Consider the following 18,954-nt stretch of genomic DNA (forward strand, 5'->3'; position numbering starts at 1 on the left):
AAAGTAAAGCACGAGATGAATTATAATTACAAATTAATCACATGAAAATTCGATGGTGCTTGCCCGGGTTTGAACCCACGATCATCGGTTAAGTTTCACACTTTCTTACCACTGGACCATCTCGGCTGTTTATATATATATTATGGTACTAACTTTAATTATATTAGGTTTCACTTACGTTTCTTTATCTCGTTTTCCTGAGCTGCTTGTTATCAAATATGTACTAAATGAAACTATTTAGTTATCGATGGCATAATTAGATTTATGTTAATACTATGAATCCTATATAGGAGACAGTTTCATATGGCATAAACTTTGACAAATATATACAAACACAGGATCATTACTATAAGTGGATATGAATAATTAAATCTAAAACTAAAAATTTTGGAAGTACCAGCGGAATGTGGTCAATAGCCTTAGTTGTTGGTCCGATTTTGATGAAAACTGAAGCTGCACAGTTTAATTTTATATAATGTTAATAATGAATTTCGACTCAATACTACACTATATGAGAACAACAATGGTCATGAAAAATAACATTTTGTAAGATTACAGGATCATTTAATTTAGCAAGATACGTTATGAAAAAAACACAACTTACATTCCACCTCTCCAGTGAGCGCGCTGGTCTCGTTCAGCAGATCGATGGCGGTCACGCAGTCCAGAATACTGAGCAGCGTCTTGGTCAATCTCAAGAGATCACTAAAGCTGTTGATTGTACATTTATTTTTAAGCTATATTAATAAACTAAAAAAAGAATTGTAAATTTTAAATAATTTATAGGATCATTTGTATAATAATATGAATTGTTATGTATATCTTATCTAGTATTTTATTGTGCGCAGTTTGAGAATATATCTCATTAAATATGCCATGCGATTATTATATGCAAAGTCATTTTTTTAATATAGAATAGGAAGGCGGACAAGCATATAATGGTAAGTGCTCACCAACGCCCATAGACATTGGCATTGTAAGAAATGTTAACAATCGCTTACATCACCAATGCGCCACCAACCTTGGGAACTAAGATGTTATGTCCCTTGTGCCTGTAATTACACTGGCTCACTCACCCTTCTAACCGGAACACAACAATACCAAGTACTGCTGTTTTGCGGTACAATATCTGATGAGTGGGTGGTACCTACCCAGACGAGCTTGCACAAAGCTCTACCACCAGTAAAAAGTCAATAAGACGAGTATAGAACATCAAATATTTTATAAAACTATATTGTAAGTCTATTATTAGGAAAATAGTATTTACATTTGAGTATCATAAAAGCGCATATCTTAATGACGTAGTCAAACTTACGAACGAAATATTTATAAATTAAGAAATCTTAAAAAAGACTTAAAATTCAAATAATACATAAATATACAAGTAAATGATTTACGTAGTTTCCTTGAATTCATTTATTGTGAGAGCTTACCTGTAAAATCCGAAATAAATCAATTCTCTGGCTAGCTTTACCACCTCGAAGGTGAGCTTGTTTTGATCGTGGTCGCTGAAGTACCAAGTCCTGGTGACCACGTTACACAGGTAGTTCTCGACGAAGCGGATAGTTGACGCGAACTGCTCCTTTACTTTCTCTCTAGTAGCGTCCGGCCCGCCTTTCACGCATTGATAGCTATAATTTTTGTTTTATATTATTTTTACTTGTAATCAACAGCGTTACAGAAATGGTAAGTAAGGCCACATAAGATTACAATTTTATAATACGAAGCTTGAGAAAAAATAAAAGTAAAGACATATTATAGATATTAATATTTACAGTAAAAAATAAATAAAAATAAAAACATTCTTGCTTAATATTAATGCGAGAAATCCGTATATATGTATGCGCGCTTGTTTGTGTGTGTGTATGTTGTATGTCTGTGGTTATTTACTTTATTTTTTACGATAAATTTGAATTATATCTCTTTTCTCTTTATTACTTTATATTTTATTTAAAATATAAAAAATAAAGTAATAATAAGAAATTTATTACAGCAAATATAATACAGTTAGGAGATTCCTTTGGCGCGACTTGTGATTTGTTAAATGTGTTTAATCGTATTATTTGGATTTTTAAGAGTAATTGTGTGAGTATTTGGTGTTCTATTTACGTAAAGACCAATTCGAGGTTTTTATAAAATCAGTCTCAGTACTACATATAATATTATTATCGGTAATGGTCGGCCGACCGTGGCGCTGGTCGCGGTACTCACTCGTGCACGTGTATGGTGCCGGCGACCTCGGCCCACAGGCGCGCGTACTTGACGGGCGTGACGGGCTCCTGCGGGTCGCGGTCCACGTGCAGGTGCAGCATCAGGCGGCAGAACGACGCGCGCACCTCGTGCGACAGCGCGCTGTTCGACATGCACCTGGCACAAACGCGTTGGTAACGAGATAACGGTATAAGTATAATTATCAGCCGTTAGTTTGTAATAAATAATAATATTCGTGCTCGGTGGTGGGTTAATCCAATATCGGTACCTATTTTTTCTCTAATAGCCCCGCATAATATTTATCAATACTCACTTGAGTATGAGATCGATCTGCAATTGCTGCGACAAGCTGTTGAGCGCCAGGTACTGTCTGTTGAGGCACATGTTGGAAAAGAGATCGAGCTGATGCCTGTAGTAGTCCAGGATAGCCGCAGCCTCGCTGCGGGGATCCTCTGCCGCTTCTGCTGCTAACGAGGACAATAGCCGGGAACTCTGAAATTTATTATCTTTTTAAGTATTCTGAAATGGTACGTACTCGTCCGAGTTCGTAAATATTTCCACAGAGAAGATAAAATTGTAACACACTTACTAGTTACACAAGTCACTAACAATGTAATTTAACTTTACATTACACTAATTTTAAATTGTCTCAAACCGATACTTATTTTGCCAATGAACCCTGTGTCCTTAAATTTTATTGATAACGTACATTAACATTAAAATAAATCAAAGTCCACATACAGCTGCAATACTTGCACGAACAACGGATAGTGGTAACATAACACTCCGAAGTTTGTATAATTTGGGTAAAAATTAATAATATAATAATAAAGCAATACTTATTATGTTACCTTTTTATTGTTCCAAAGCAACATGACGTCATCTTCTACCGTGTATTTATTACCTATGTCGTCGATTTCCGATACGTTTTCGTATTTTGTCGATACAAGTCTGTAACAAAACAAATGGTGTGGGTTTATTTCTATTTTAATGATTTAACTGGAAATACCACCAGCCTTTCGTTTAAAGTTAGAAGGAAAGGTGTATTGAAAGTTTTCTATAATTGTTACAAATAAATAAAATAATCTGCAATATGTAATGTATACTATACTACATAATACTATACTGTAACTTCATTATATACTGTAGTTTTTTTTGTCTTCGTGTTTAGATAAGAAATATATTCTGTAACTTCTATAGAAATTCATTCTGCCGCTAGATGGCGTAATAGCTAATGTCAAAAAAATATCTTGCAACTAAAATACCTTGTCTCAATAAGAATGTCAGCGTTATTAGCGCAGAGCACACTCTTGCAGATCAACTCCTGCGTGACGGCGATAGCCTTTTTGTTAGAGATGCACAAGTCACTCAAATAGTCTAAGAAACGGGATTGCCAGGTCTTCATATTCTTTCGGACCAGACCTAAAAACAAGCCAGGAAGTGTTATGATTATATTTTTCATGGGAAACTAAATATGGATACTTTATTAGAACTGTGATAGTTTTGGTTTTCCTATATACAAATCAATTGCGTCTTTGGTAGTTGTCTATTGATAGCTTAGCTATTATTATTAAATATGATAGTATGTGTGCGGTGTTATGTTTTTGTATTTATTAAAATCTGATTGTGCATTACACAAAAACAACTATGTACATATCATAGCTATATTTCATTGTATATGTTCCTTTTTCAAAATATCTACTTCTACTATCCATTTGAAGACTCGTTTAAATATTCCACTATATCTCACCAACGAACGTCTCTATCTCCGAAGCAGTGATGTGCTTCTCTAGAAGTTTCCGGTTGTTGTGTAACAGAGCCGTGATCGTGTCCTCTGCGAGTATGTCGTATCCTATTTGTTTTTGCATGAATCCGAAATGTTTTGCAATATATTCCTAGAAAAATACATAAAATTCGTTGCACTTTATGATTTAAAAAAATCGAAATATCTACCAGTATTTAAATATAATATTTTGAATTTTTTTTTAAGATACTTTATACTAAAAAAATACACGTGTATTTTGAGATTAGTCTAAAGCTTCACCAAATTATCACCATAAAGATGGGGAGAGGGGTTATTAACCCCTTAGTTGCTAAAATACTTTTAAAATACTTTTATAATTTAACTTTATGTCGTGTTACCTGATTCTTCCGATAGTCTTGCTGACTGAGTCTAAGTATCCTGTAGCAGAGCCGGAAGATGAACTTATACGGCGCATATCGCGGATCATACAGTTCCTCTATCTTAAGGAACGCCTCACCCTCCGGGGAATCTTGGAAAGGACCCTGAAATATAATACCAATATTGGAAACTTTACGTATATACACAGGCTCACGTAAGTAAAATAACACTGAGGTTACTTCACCTGGAGTATTTTGAAGAGTTGCCTCAATATATACTGTTCACGTAGCAACTTCTGTCTGTCTCGATTAGGATTTTCAACCACCAGGTCGAGGGCTTTGCACTTGTTGGGTTCGTTCTCGAAGCCCGCTATGAAGTATACGATGTCTTGCAGGAGGCAGGTCAATGCTCTGGAAATATTTAATATATATTAATTACAATTTAACTTTAGTGTGAATTATATTTAAAACTTGTAGGTTTAAACTAAGTTAATAACAGTTGTGCGTAAAACTTTTGTCAGTAACGCATAATAGTATATCATTATAAATTTTAGTCATTTAACATAAGAAATTTGTTTTTTGTTTTGTTCTTTAGGTCATATCATTTTAAATTTGTAAAGTTCGTAATTTTAATTTTACTATTTATATTAGCTGTTGTCTAGAGAAGCAAAAAGCCTACAGAAACAAAAAGGCCAGACCCGCCCGATGGTCAGACGATTTTAGGAAAATGGCGGGTGTTCAATGGATGTGATTAGCACAGGACCGGTAGAATTGGCGGGCCTGTGAGGAAGCCTATGTCCAACAGTGGATTAATGTGGGCTGAATATGATGATCATGATGTTGCTTAGTTGTATATGATAGATACTGTGGTTTCCTGTAACTGTGTATGTGCTCCCTGCACATAGATTTATATGAGATCCTATTAAAATAAAAAAATAAAATAAAAATTATATGTTGGCAATGCTTTATTAAAAAAAACTTACTTCATTTCATTGTGTTCGATATTCCCGTGATGCAGTTTGGTTGACAATGCGGAGAGGACTTTGCAGGCATCGTTGGCGAAATCCAAGTCCCGGACCTCGCTGGGAGATACCGATATCAATGCAAACGCTTCCTTGTCCTCTTTCACTATTGAACATCCCACCTGCAATCAGATCTATTAGTGACCAGAGTATAACATATTTGATTGATTCGGATTGATGAACTCGAACAATAATCCGAGTAATGTTTTTGAATAGAGGTGATATGTTAAAATTTAAAAGCTTTAAAGTCATAACCGTTATTTAATGTTTATCATCACTCAGCTAGTGTAATGCTATGATCAAGAATCTACTACCGGTGCGAATGAAATATAAATTATTTCTTGACCCGAGAACTATATAAAGAAACAGCTAGATTTGTGGGTTATGACGTGATTATAATTCCGAGTACGTTTTACAGTAAGGTTATATTGATTACATTTTGAACATTATCTGTGATGTTTTTCGTAAACGACTATTTATCCTACAAGTTTTACTAAACCGTTACCCTCAGTTTATAACATGCACGTCACAATTCCTCGAAAAATCTTTTAGTTTTTATGTCAACACATAACCAACGCGTTAGAACGCGTGAATCTTAACCGATGATCGTGGACACAAACCCGGGCAAGCACCACTGAATTTTCATTTGGTTAATTTGTGTTTCTAATTCATCTCGTGCTTGACGGTAAAGGAAAACGTCGTGAGGAAACCTGCATGTGTCTAATTTCACTGAAATTCTGCCACATGTGTATTCCACCAACCCGCATTGGAGCAGCGTGGTGGAATAAGCTCCAAATCTCCTCAAAAAAGGAGAAAAGGCCTTAGCCCAGCAGTGGGAAATTCACAGGCTGTTACTTTACTTTACATAACCAAATATATATGAATAAGTACCTTCGACATAACTGGCTTCTCTTCTTCTTTATCAATCGGTATAGACGTTGAGTGCACCCAGGTGTGCGTGCAAAGGTGTTGTAATCTGTAAGAAGACATAATAATACGAATATATTTAGTGATTTTAGGTAAATGGTATAACCTTAAATTCTTAAACGGGTAAAAAACTGCATTTGTAGTATGTTTTTTTTTGCATATATATGTCAGAGATAATAAATTTAAGCGGGTATATGACGTCACTTATTAGAATAGTCAACGTGATGTATGTCATATGACATACATCACGTTGTGTTGTCTTATATTTTTACAACTTGACGTCTGACAACCGATCAACCTATATAGGTAGGTAGACGGGTGCCTATTTTATAGCATAGCCGAATAATTGAAATATAAAATATAATGGTGTATCTGTCAGGAGCACGTGTGATCGTTTGTCGAGCGACCCCCTTAGTCTCTCGGTCTCTCGCTCTCAGGCCAGCGCCAGCGCCGCACGTGCGCACTGACTGATTTAATAAAATCAACATATTGGACGACAATGGCGGCCATTAAAATGGCAATCCATTTGAATCCGCGACTTATATAACCCAGCAACTTGCTGTGGAGCTACGTGGTGGAACTTTAAATCTACTTATGAGAATAAGAGTACAATACCTGACATAGCTGCTCTGCGGTACGGGCGCGTCGGAGTGCGTCATGGTGGTGGGGTCCAGCTCGAACAGCGTGGCGATCTCCGACGAGTGCGGCACCGACACGAGTTGGTAAGCTGGCTCCGAGTTCAAACCTTCATTTTCCATCATATTTTCGCTGATAACAAATAGTTTATATTTAAAAGGGAAATTCTTCTTAAAACACAGGTTACTTAACCTAATAAAATAAAAGCATAATCAAAAATTTTCAGTTAGTGCTCCTTATAATGTTACATCTTAGCGAATAAGCTTACCAGTTTGTAGTCCATGTATCAACTTATGTTTATGTTTAAATAAATATTATTATTAAAATAACACCTATTTGGGAATACTAACAAATATACACATAGCAACTTACGATTGTTTAATGCAAGCTTCGGCAGCCAAGTAGTGTCCAGTAGCGAGGTGTTTGAAGCGAAATATCGAGTTCCAGTGACCCGCGCCTCCTCTACACGGGTCGTGTTGTACCACCTGGAATAAAATAAATTACAATTTGTTATATATGAAATATTAAAGAGGATATTTAAATAAACTCTTAAAAGCTGGTCTTTAAGAGTTACCATTGATTCTGAATGTCAATTCTGCAAATAAAACACAACATTGACTTCTTAGTTCTCTGTATATAATTGTTTCAAAATGTATGCATATGTAAAGGTACGAGGAACCATACCTCGATCTCCCACAGAGCTTTACTGCTGGTAGCGGCAGTGGCACTCGATCGGCCCGTGGTCCTGAGGAAGACGTGCTGCCTTCGTCTGTACTCGTCCATGGTGAGAAACTTCTCCTGCTCCGCGTGAAAAAGTCGTACCACGTCACCACCCTTTAGCATCTCCTCCTGGTTCTCTTTATGTTCTAGGAAAAGGGTCACCTTCCATGACGTCGATGAATTTACTACATTCACCTAAAAAAGTTTAAACTTTAGACCATATGTACACCGAAAGGTTTTCAATTGAAATCTAATGTTTGTAAAACACTTATAGACTAGTAAAAATACCCTTTTATAAGGAGGTCTTTTATATTAGTATTTGTTTAGTTTTTAATAAGCAATAAGCTTTCCTGGTTGGACTTGCATAAGAGAATTTCTCTAATTTAATGTAATGTAATTTAATGGTAAATTCTCCTTTTAGGACTATTTAGCTTCTTACACGAGCGAAGAAAGTGATGAAACCAAACGAATAAATTGGTAAAAATAATGCATTAAACAAGGCATGTTTAAATGAACTACCTCACCTCCATACATCCAACGTTGTCCGGTAGTTCGTGGTTGGAGGAAACATGTAGTACCTGTTGCCCGGCGTTCACCGGGTTCAATATAACCTTGTCGCCGACCACTACATTATCCCCTGCAAACGTCACGAGAGTTATAAGCATTTAATTAGATTCGTGTACTTATTTAATCTTTGCTAATATTATAAATGCGAAAGTAAATCTGTATGTCTGCCTGTTCTTTTTTTTTTTATAGAATAGGAAGGTGGACGAGCATATGGGCAACCTGATGGTAAGTGGTCACCAAACGCCCTTAGACATTGGCATTCTAAGAAATGTCAACCATCGCTTATAGCCAATGCGCCACCAACCTTGGGAACTAAGATTTTATGTCCCTTGTGCCTGTAATTACACTGGCTCACTCAATCTTCAAACCGGAACACAACAATATCAAGTATTGCTGTTTTGCGGTAGAATATCTGATGAGTGATGATTCACCCTGTCCGAACCGAATTTGCTGAAATTCGTATCAAGCATATTTGATGACCAAGGTATTATATAGGCTATTTAACACTAGGCTTATAAGGACTTCTGATTGTAGGGTTTATTGAAAATCGTCTAGCTATTTACCATCCACTAACCATTTATTTTACCGCCATATAACAATAGTTTATGTAACACAAACTATTGCTATATGAAAGTATGGCTTGTTTAGATGAGTGAGCCAGATTAATTACAGGCATAAGGAAGGGGGGTGGCGCAATGGTGACGAAATTTATGGTTAATATTTCTTACAGTGCAAATGTCAAGGAAGGTGGCGACCACCTAAAATCAGTTGGCCCATCAGTACGCCCGCCTACCTATATAATAAAGAAAAAATCCTGTATCTGCTAATCGTAGAAAGCGATACTCACCAGTCGACCGGAGTTTGTAGAATGGTATCACATAGAACCACGACCCTTCATTACCATTTGCATCTAAGTGCACCCGCATCGCGTTTTTCTCCAGCAAAGCGGGCAATCGTTTATTAACCTAGTACAATAAGAAAATATTGTTAGCATCGTATAGCATTATAGTAAGTTATAAGTAGATAAAGAACAGATTGCAATTACTACTTAAGATTTGTATTTCATAATCTTTAATAATTATACGCTGTTCAGCTGTAAAAAAACACCTCTATTCTACTTAGCGCTAGCTAAAGCGCTATATTTGTGATGATGATGTTTGAAATAAAAAGTATAATTGTAGATCAAGTACACATGTATATATTCTATGAACTTAAGACATTATTAATATTTCACATTGCCTAAGTTTATATGCCTTACTTAATTACGAAAAATCTCTTCTCTTATTTATTGAACAAAAAATCAATGGAAAACAAGGAAGGTAAAAAAGTAGAATTTGGTACCAAAATATACTCACAGTCAAATATTTGTTAGACTTAACATGCAACAGTTGTATAACGCTGCCGTACTGTACTACTGTCCCCAGGAGTTTCTTATTCTCCATCTCGTTCTGTTTTTTCTCTATCTCGGCTGCATGCTAAAGAGAAAAAGAGTAAATATTATTTTATTTATCCAGAATGCAAACGGGTTGATATGTCACCGAGTGATTACTTCTGTCCGTAGATATTCCGAATGAAAAGTTTTAACTATTTTTGCATTATCGTAAAAATCGTATCACATATGATAATATTAAAAATATATAGTTTTAAATTAATGACTGTCGGACAGTTAATTCGCTAATGTTTTTTTTTGCAAATGTGTTGAATGTAGAATTTTAATTTATATAGCTTTTACTAATCTATACGAAAAGGTAAGTATGTAACAGTCTGTAACTGTCTCACTCCAGGGCTAAGGCCTTATCTTCCTTGAGGACAAGGATTAGAGCTTATTACACGACGCTGCTTCAATGCGGGTTGGTGGATTTACATGGTTGGCGTTCTGACGTCAAACGTGAAATTGGACAAATGTCGGTTTTCTGACGATGTTTTCACGAGCACGAGATGAATTATAAATACAAAAACATCATATGAAAATTCATTAGAGCTTGCCTGGGTTTGACACCCCGCATTATCAGCTAAGATTCACGTGTTTTAACCACTGGGCCATCTTAGATATTACCAAACAAAATAATTTATTATTATTTGTTCAGATAAATTTTATGATATTTTTTTTCCGATATTTTTTTTGAACGGGTTATTTATTGTACCAGAATTTTATATACAGTTTAAAATATGAATGTTTGTAAAAAATAATATTAGTCATTTATATTTTATCAAATGACAGGAATACTTAAGCAAGAAACAAATTAAGTGATTTAAATCTTATTCCATTTGCGTTGCAGTTTCGTTAAAACGGAACGAGAATAATCGAGTTTGTCGCCAACGGATTTATTTGTAACATTCAATCTTAAAACCATTCCGACAAACCGTTTATTAGGCCTGTCACATATTAACGTCTTTTATAATTCGTATTACACGGAGATGAAAGAAATAAGGACGATTAAATTGTATAACAGTATCATTTATCAAGTGAATTGGACGTTAAATTCACTTTATGAGTTGCAGTTAAAAATATGTGACGGATGACAGAAGACTATCTGGGTTAATTGCAATGTTTTCTTTGCCTTTTGTTCTTATTATGAATGAATTTAAAAAAGCATTTTTTTAACTTTTATTTAAATTAAAATTTTAGTGTTGGTTTCTTTCCAAGCCGAGATGATCCGGTTCAAACCCGGGGTACCACTGAATTTTCATGTTTTTTTATCGACGGTGAATGAATACATCGTAAGGAAAATTGCATGTGTTGTTTGAAAATTCGCCATATTTGTATCCATTACCCGCATTGGGAGAGCGTGGTGTAATGAACTCTGTGCCTTCTCCTCAAAGAGAGGTATGACCTTTACCCAGAAGTGGGATAATTAAATTGAACCGTGATTGTGTGAACGACAGACCATACATTATTATTTCTCCAGTTCATTATTTATTATTTATATATTTTCCCAACATACTTAATTATTTACAAAACATGTAAATAACATATGTATATGTTGTAATGAATAAATATTTTTATACGGATTTAGGTTAGATACCTCCAAGATAACAAACTATGGTATTTCGAATCTTATACGAACATCGCATGTTTTTTTTAATAGTATAGGTAGGCGGACGAGCCTATGGGCCACCTGATGGTAAGTGGTCACTAACGCCCATAGACATTGGCATTGTAAGAAATGTTAACCATCGCTTACATCGCCAATGCGCACCAACCTTGGAAACTAAGATGTTATGTCCCTTGTGCCTGTAATTACACTGGCTCACTCATCCTTCAAACTTGGACACAACAATACCAAGTACTTTGTTTTGCGGTAGAATATCTGATGAGTGAGTGGTACCAAACTTGCATAGAGCCCTACCACTAGTGTTATCGCCCAAAAAAAACATCCGAAACCGCCCAGTAATAAAGTGGAAATAGATCGAATCTTTACGTGACTGATATGAAACCTCTGTTGTCGATATAAAATTGGCATTTGATTCGGCTTTTTTATTCATTTTCTATATTAAACAGGTCAACGTGTAACGCTTTAAATATTTCAATGGTAGAGTAAGAAAATAAATAAACTCATCATCTTAGACGTTATTTATGATTCACGTAGACGATCAATAAAAATATTATAGTGGACCTTTTTTCATAGGATGTTATGATATTAAAAGTATTATTATGAAACGTATTCCATTGGAATATTTTAACAAGTTTCCTATATTTCTCAAAGGTTATATTTATTTATGTTGGTCATTGGCTCATTGGTCTTGAGGCTCGTATAAGGTTGCTAGGATCGGGACAATATAAAAATATTTCATTTAAATGTTGGCAGAGTTGGTCCTGCGAGTAAACTCTTTCAAGTCGTTTCGATTTGCTGCGTCATTAGATTGAGCGTGAGAAAAGAGTGCAACTGTGCTGTGTTTGTGCAAACATTTGTTCACTATATTTCCTTTAGAGTTGGCAAGTCAACGTTGAGAGTAGTCTAGGTCTATCTTATTAATCAACATCTTGTCGAAATTCAGGACATCATTCTCATATTTAAACAATAATTTACTGTATTAAACATATAAGACAATTTTTGTTTTTTTTTTGTTTTTTTTTTTTTATGTCGTCAATGCGCCATCGACTTTAGGAGCTACTGTGTTACGTCCCTTGTTCTGTAGTTACATTGGCTTAATCAAAACAATAATAAATGATGATTGGAGGCAGAATATCTGACGAGTGCGTAGTACATATCCAGGGTGGCTTGCACGTACCATCAAATAAAAAATATTTTGTATCTAAATTTGCAAAATATGACCATGAATTGTATCAAACGATGTACAGAAATGTACATATGTGTATGTAAATGTATTTTCGCTAAAAGTATTATAAAAAGTTACGATGAAATATATCGACTGCCAGTTTTTACAGAAACAAGATGCCTTCGCTTGAATGTATTATTAAAATTTAATTTTCTACAATCTAAAATGTTTATATTCAATATTGTATATGTATATTTACATTTAAGCAACTTTTTACATGTGCGATAATTACGAGTGTAGTAAACATTTTCATAAATTAATGGTGCTTATTTTAAAGACGATAAACATTGTGAATTTAATTTTAACTGTGAGTCAACCCGCCGGGTTATTGTGATCACTTAGTGTTACTGGTGGTAGGGCTTTGTGCAAGCTCGTCTGGGTAGGTACCACCCACTCATCAGTTATTCTACCGCAAAACAGCAGCACTTGATATTGTTGTGTTCCGGTTTGAAGGGTGAGTGAGCCAGTGTAATTACAGTCACAAGGGACATAAAATCTTAGTACCCAAGGTCGGTGGCGCATTGGCTATGTAAGCGATGGTTGACATTTCTTACAATGCCAACGTCTAAGGGCGTTGGTGACCCCTTACCATCAGGTGGCCCAAATGCTCGTCCGCCTTCCTATTCTATAAAAAAAAACTTTATTTTAAACTATTCTAAATTTCAAAGGTTTTCATGAACACCGTTTGATAAATCCGTTCATATTTGTTTCATATAATTGTAACAATCCCGTAACATAAGAAATCATTACCTGTATACATTGTTTGCGGCCACCAGGACTAGCACGTGTTGGTGGCCACTATAAAGAGAAGGTTGAGTATCGCCGATCTATACTATCATATTAAAAAGTTGAAAACTTTGTTTCCTTCAACGCGCTGTCCAGTCCGATTTAAAAATTGTTTCAGATGCATCACAACATTATCGAGGCGTGAATGAAGATGCCTCATCTTGCGGGCCGGCAAGGCGGGAGCAGCTAGTGCAGAACATTTTTCCCGACTGTACTGGCCGTCGTCGCGTTTGGACTCTACTACCACTTACCATCAGGTGCAATGGAGTCATTTGTTTTCCCGGTTTATATAAAAAAAATCACAACCCGGAAGAGAAGCGGAGCAGTAACGTTTATCGAGCATAAAACAAGCAAACAGAATGACAAAGTTGTGGATATAAGCTAATCCAAACTAATATTGTAAATTCGAAAGTGAGTTTGTTTATTTATAACGCTTTCATGTCTTAACTACTTCGATAATTATGAAATTTTGCATACACATTGTCAGGGATATAAACAAGGACACGGAGTACCAAACACCTGCTCCTCCCATTCGCACACAGGCGGAAATTAGTTATAAATAAGAAAGTTCATAGAACATTTTATTCACACAACTATTGTTATTGTTACTTGAAAGTTATTGAATAAGTAAGTTATTAAGTACCTTGAATACATTTAGTGTTTCTTTTACAGAACTTGTGTTTTATTTGTACAAGATAAGTGAAGGACATGTTCAAAATAACTACAACAATAGTTCTTATGTGTTCTAAGGCTGATTTGTTAATTTATGTTATATTTGCACAAATTATAAAAATTAATAACCAATTCAAGTCAAAATCGATTTATTGTAATAGACTTTTAGAAGTACTTTTGAATCGTCAAGCGCTACCCGGTATTCGGAATGTGGATTCTACCGAGATACAAAGTGAAATAAAAAATCAAATAACGAAACAAAAATAAAATTAAATACACATACAATAAATAAATTTAAAAATATTTGTGACGTAAGCGATCGCACATATAACAAAAAGAGAAAAATAATCCTTATTTTTCTTTTTCAACTCGAGGAGAAAGAAAGCTTCTTCTTTACGTAAGTAAAATTGGCAACTTTTGTGTCGTCAACATAATAGTGACAAGAAACTTTCTATTATAAACATGTGTCGTCACAAAAAATATAAGTGTTGGTAACTTTCTGAAGAATTGCAAATAGACGCATCAAAAGTTTCAAACTATTTCTTAGGAAACAAGCCACAAGGCATTCCCTGAACTCTTTGACTTTAAAACATCTTAAAAGCAACGGTTTTAAAAAAAAAGTTTTTTTTTTTATTATAGCAGTTTTGGTTAGGCCGCGAAGTGAGGATTATGACGATGGATTTGAATTTAAAAATGATGTTTCTGACGCGAAGTTTCAACTCCGAGCTTTATTTTTCGTATTGATCTTGTTTATACATTTCATGCAAAAGTGGTTCTTATAATAATGTAATCAATGTACGTAATTGTACATCAAAACATATATATTTTTTGTAGAAGAGATAGCAGACACGATAAACCGTGTAATTATCTTGTCAGTTAAAGCAATTTCGCTTTGTAAAAAGCTTTGACTTTATTCATATTATATCAACGTCAGTGGCAAACGACTTATTCAATAGATATTTATAAAGTAAAAAGTGAAAAATAAGCATACAGCTGCTGGAATAATTTCTCCTTTCCTATGGAGGAAGTGGAACTCATTCCACCACGCTGGTCTAATGGATACATGACAGATTTTTATCCGTATCAGTTATATTATAGACTAGTGGCCCGTCCCGACTTCGTTCGAGTTGAACAAATTATCTATCACAGTTGATATTTTATAGGAAATTTTTGATACGTTGGGTAAGATTATTGCAATTTACAAAATAAAATACAGCTGTCGTTACTCGCTGATGAATCTTGTTTTAGGTGTAATATTTTTTAAGTCGATTCATTAGTTTTTGGTTTATCCATAACAAACAAACATACAAAAAATGAAATCCTATCTCTTCATAATATTAGTATAGGTAATAATCATAAATATTACATCAATACTATGTGACAAAATCTTATAATTTGAAATAAGCAATATATATATATATATTGTTAATTATAGAATATATTGAAATATATGTATATACATACATATATTTCGTGTATTTCGAAAACTGCTCTAATGATTATGCTCAAAATTTATATTTATGATACAAATATATAAGGTTTTGCTTTAAGCATATCTATATTTAATTATTAAAGTCTTAAATCTTATAGATGAGCGAAGCTAGTTCGCCCAGGTTCTCTCAATAATATGATCAAGGATCGTTGCTTATTGGTAAAATGATTGGGATCGAGTTATACTTAGGCCTGCTAAAGTTCAATACTTCATTATCAGTAGATAATATAATGTGCATAATATGATAAAGCTCACTAATATAACATTCGTTTCGTTTGACTTAATCACGCTTGAACGCTGATTTTATTAAAAAATTGGTAGACAAGTTGACTTTATCGAGAAGCAGTACGTGTACGTTTTTGAATGGATACTAATGCTTAGCGAAGCTGGCGAAATATAAAAGTCATTCGTTCTCAAGAAAATGTATTACAAAAGTTTCTTAAGTGTCTCATTTCATTTGGTAGCATTAAATCTTAACAGATACATCAGCTTGGAGATGTTTTTGCATTTGTAGTAGTGTACATATAATACATAGCCACTGGACTAAAACCGGAATAAACCAGATTGTGCTAGCTACCACATTCATCGAACACCATGAGTAGCGTCAGAAGTGTCAAGATATTTTGTTATTATTATTTTCTTAGTAATTATATAATAAAATATACATTTAGTATGTCGCAAAAATTTAATAAAATTACCTGAAAAAAATTGAGCGCTATATCTGCAGAGTAATGGAGAAATGTTTGTCTATATGCTTTTGAAGAGGAATAGCAATTTTAGAGTAAAGACGAGACTTCAGGTAGGTACAGTACAGTTAGAAGTGTCACATTGTTTATTATTCTTTGCTTAATAAAACAAATGGGGGAAGTTGATATCACGCCACGAATGACGTGCTGTACGAGGACACAGTGTTAACACATTACACAACACTGCCAACTTTCTAAATCACTTTTAGATAATTTCTGGACTGAAAAACCCAAAAATATATGTATGTTGTGTACACTTGTAATCGATATACTTATCAGAAATTGATTTTTTCTCTTTGGATGTTATGTACCACCGTTTAAGATGTATATTGCTAGTGTTCCTATTAAATAAATAAATAAATAAAATATTTATTACGATATCTGAAACCGAGACACGATCTCCGTTTTAGTTTTTTTTTATATTCGCCGGGAGGGCAAATGACTCTACTCCACCTGATGGTAAGTGGTAGTAGAGTCCAAACGCGACGACGGCCAGTGCAGACGGGAAAAACGTTCTGCACTAGCCGCCTTCGCCTTGTCGGCCCGCAAGATGCCTCTTCACGCCTCGTTTGAAGGAACCCGGGTTGTAAGAGGAGGGGAACACGTGAGCTGGTAAGGAATTCCATTTTTTGGAAGTGCGACAAAGAAAGGAGTTGCCAAATTTCTTTGTTCGCGATGGAATTGATGTCACAGTTAGGCGGTGACATCGAGAACCAGCTCGCGTGGACTTAAGAAGAAAGGGGGAAGCAGGAATTTGAATTAGATCTTTGATTATTAATTAATTTGAGTTAGATCTTTAAACTAGACCAACGATGTATTAAAATCTATATATTAGTTACGTTGGAAAATAAATAAAACATTTGTGACGTAGCCTTGCTATGAATAATAAAACAATAGGTGCGTGTACTCACATGCAACCTCTTCAGCAGCCCGGTGTCCGTATCTGCGCTGGCATTGGCGGACTGCTTGGCAGTATTCCAGAACTGCTTCTGGGCGGAGTAGCGGTTCATAGGACATATTTTGAATAGGCAATCTGAAAATAATTTTCTAGATTTGTAAAGGAATCCGGTCTTTTAAAAAGTGCTTTTAATTGCATTTACTTAGTTTACTTAAGACTTTTTTAATTTCGCAGTATTCGATTGTATATTTAACAACAGACAAAAAACATATCTTTTACATCAATGTAAAAGAATTAATTAATATTCGCGTTTCACTTTAAAAATACCGCTAATGCATATTTTTTATTCATCTAACTGTTTATAATATATTCTGTAATTCTTCAAACCGTGGCCACTAATTAAATACAATATAATATTACAATAATTAAGTCGTATTAAAAAGAATACATAAAAGTATCGATACTAACATAAAGTATGGACGGCAAACAAATTTTAAATATTATTATTTTTTATAGTAACTATATCAATTATGTATTGAGATTAATTTGTTCGTGTTACGGTTTCGTTAGTTATACTGAAAGAGAACACAGGTGAGTATATTGCGTGTGAATAAGATGGCAAGTATTTTTTTCCGTGTATGCAATTACTTGACTTCGTCTTGAAACTTGGCCTCCGAACTTCCATGCTAAGCTAATTAATAACAATTTATAAGGCATTTCTAAACGACACGGGTTATACTTCTAAAGCGGCTATTTTACTTCTTCGTTTGCATCTAATATTAGCAACTTATTTTTTTAAATGGTGAATAATTTAATGTCGACATATTAATTTATAAATTCGTTTAACTTACCCCGGAACTTTTTTGGCGGATCAGTCAGGTCTCCTGCCTCAGGACATACAACGCACCTGTCATCTACCAACCTGCAACAAACGTTAGCATAAAAATATTTCCATTAGCGTCAAATACGTATGTATCCTATATATTTTAAATTGTATAAAAAATGACTGAAATAATTTTTTTAATTGCATAAATCGCTTTGCGGTTACATATAAAAACTTCATGATATGGGGACAATTCCGCTAACAAATTGTCGCTTTGCCACAATCGAATCGAAACGTAATCGTTGCCCTTTAACCGTTTTCCTATTATACTAACACAACGATCAAGTTGCTGTACTTTTGAAGTTGGATCGGAATCGAATCGGGAGCGTATTGTAACAAAATTGACCCTTAATTACAATTTCCATAAACCGTAACAGCCTGTAAATGTCCCACTGTTGGGCTAAAGGCCTCCTCCCCTCTTTTTGAGGAGAAGGTTTGGAGCTTATTCCACCACGCTGCTCCAATGCGGGTTGGTGGAATAAACATGTGACAGAATTTCAGAGAACTTAGACACAAGCAGGTTTCCTCACGATGTTTTCCTTCACCGTAAAGCAAGAAATGAATTATAATCACAAATTAAGCACATGAAAATTCAGTGGTGCTTGCCCGGGTTTGAACCCACCGATCATCGGTTAAGATTCACGCGTTCTTACCACTGGGCCATCTCGGTACTTTTTTTACCAATAACGATTCAGCTGGGGTTTATTTTTGTAAAGAATAATAGAGTCGTGAACGTATCGTAGCCGCTATAAATTAAAAGAAGAATTGAAAGGTCAGGGGTCGTTCCAGACCGCACGCCCCTATAACCCCAATCTGCTTAATCGTTTTGAACGAAATAAAATTTGTAATTATTTATTAGTTTATTTAAATATAAAATAGTAATTTTTTTTTACAATTTGTGTTTGTAATTCATCTCGTGCTTGACGGTGAAGGAAAACATCGTGAGGGAATCCGCATGTGTCTGATTTCATTGAAAATCTGCGACATGTGTA

General features: G+C 34.8%; 1 protein-coding gene across 7 annotated transcripts in view; it reads right to left on the reverse strand.

Moving 5' to 3' along the window:
• The window catches only part of LOC126777789 (inositol 1,4,5-trisphosphate receptor), a 70,268-nt gene that overhangs the window by 27,956 nt on the left and 23,358 nt on the right, over nucleotides 1-18,954 (reverse strand). For all 7 annotated transcript variants that reach the window (XM_050500902.1, XM_050500901.1, XM_050500900.1 and 4 more), the window contains exons 3-21: nucleotides 17,931-18,001; nucleotides 17,093-17,214; nucleotides 9,560-9,679; nucleotides 9,052-9,169; nucleotides 8,162-8,274; nucleotides 7,602-7,832; nucleotides 7,290-7,402; nucleotides 6,897-7,049; nucleotides 6,246-6,330; nucleotides 5,316-5,476; nucleotides 4,578-4,743; nucleotides 4,354-4,497; nucleotides 3,962-4,106; nucleotides 3,477-3,633; nucleotides 3,063-3,162; nucleotides 2,525-2,703; nucleotides 2,212-2,367; nucleotides 1,434-1,631; nucleotides 605-711 (exon numbers count right to left, since the gene is read on the reverse strand). In XM_050500902.1, the coding sequence (XP_050356859.1) occupies nucleotides 605-711; nucleotides 1,434-1,631; nucleotides 2,212-2,367; nucleotides 2,525-2,703; nucleotides 3,063-3,162; nucleotides 3,477-3,633; nucleotides 3,962-4,106; nucleotides 4,354-4,497; nucleotides 4,578-4,743; nucleotides 5,316-5,476; nucleotides 6,246-6,330; nucleotides 6,897-7,049; nucleotides 7,290-7,402; nucleotides 7,602-7,832; nucleotides 8,162-8,274; nucleotides 9,052-9,169; nucleotides 9,560-9,679; nucleotides 17,093-17,214; nucleotides 17,931-18,001 (2,639 nt within the window). The remainder of the gene's footprint in view (nucleotides 1-604; nucleotides 712-1,433; nucleotides 1,632-2,211; nucleotides 2,368-2,524; nucleotides 2,704-3,062; nucleotides 3,163-3,476; nucleotides 3,634-3,961; nucleotides 4,107-4,353; nucleotides 4,498-4,577; nucleotides 4,744-5,315; nucleotides 5,477-6,245; nucleotides 6,331-6,896; nucleotides 7,050-7,289; nucleotides 7,403-7,601; nucleotides 7,833-8,161; nucleotides 8,275-9,051; nucleotides 9,170-9,559; nucleotides 9,680-17,092; nucleotides 17,215-17,930; nucleotides 18,002-18,954) is intronic.

This window comes from Nymphalis io, chromosome 24 (assembly GCF_905147045.1).
Source record: "Nymphalis io chromosome 24, ilAglIoxx1.1, whole genome shotgun sequence".
Taxonomy (NCBI): domain Eukaryota; kingdom Metazoa; phylum Arthropoda; class Insecta; order Lepidoptera; family Nymphalidae; genus Nymphalis; species Nymphalis io.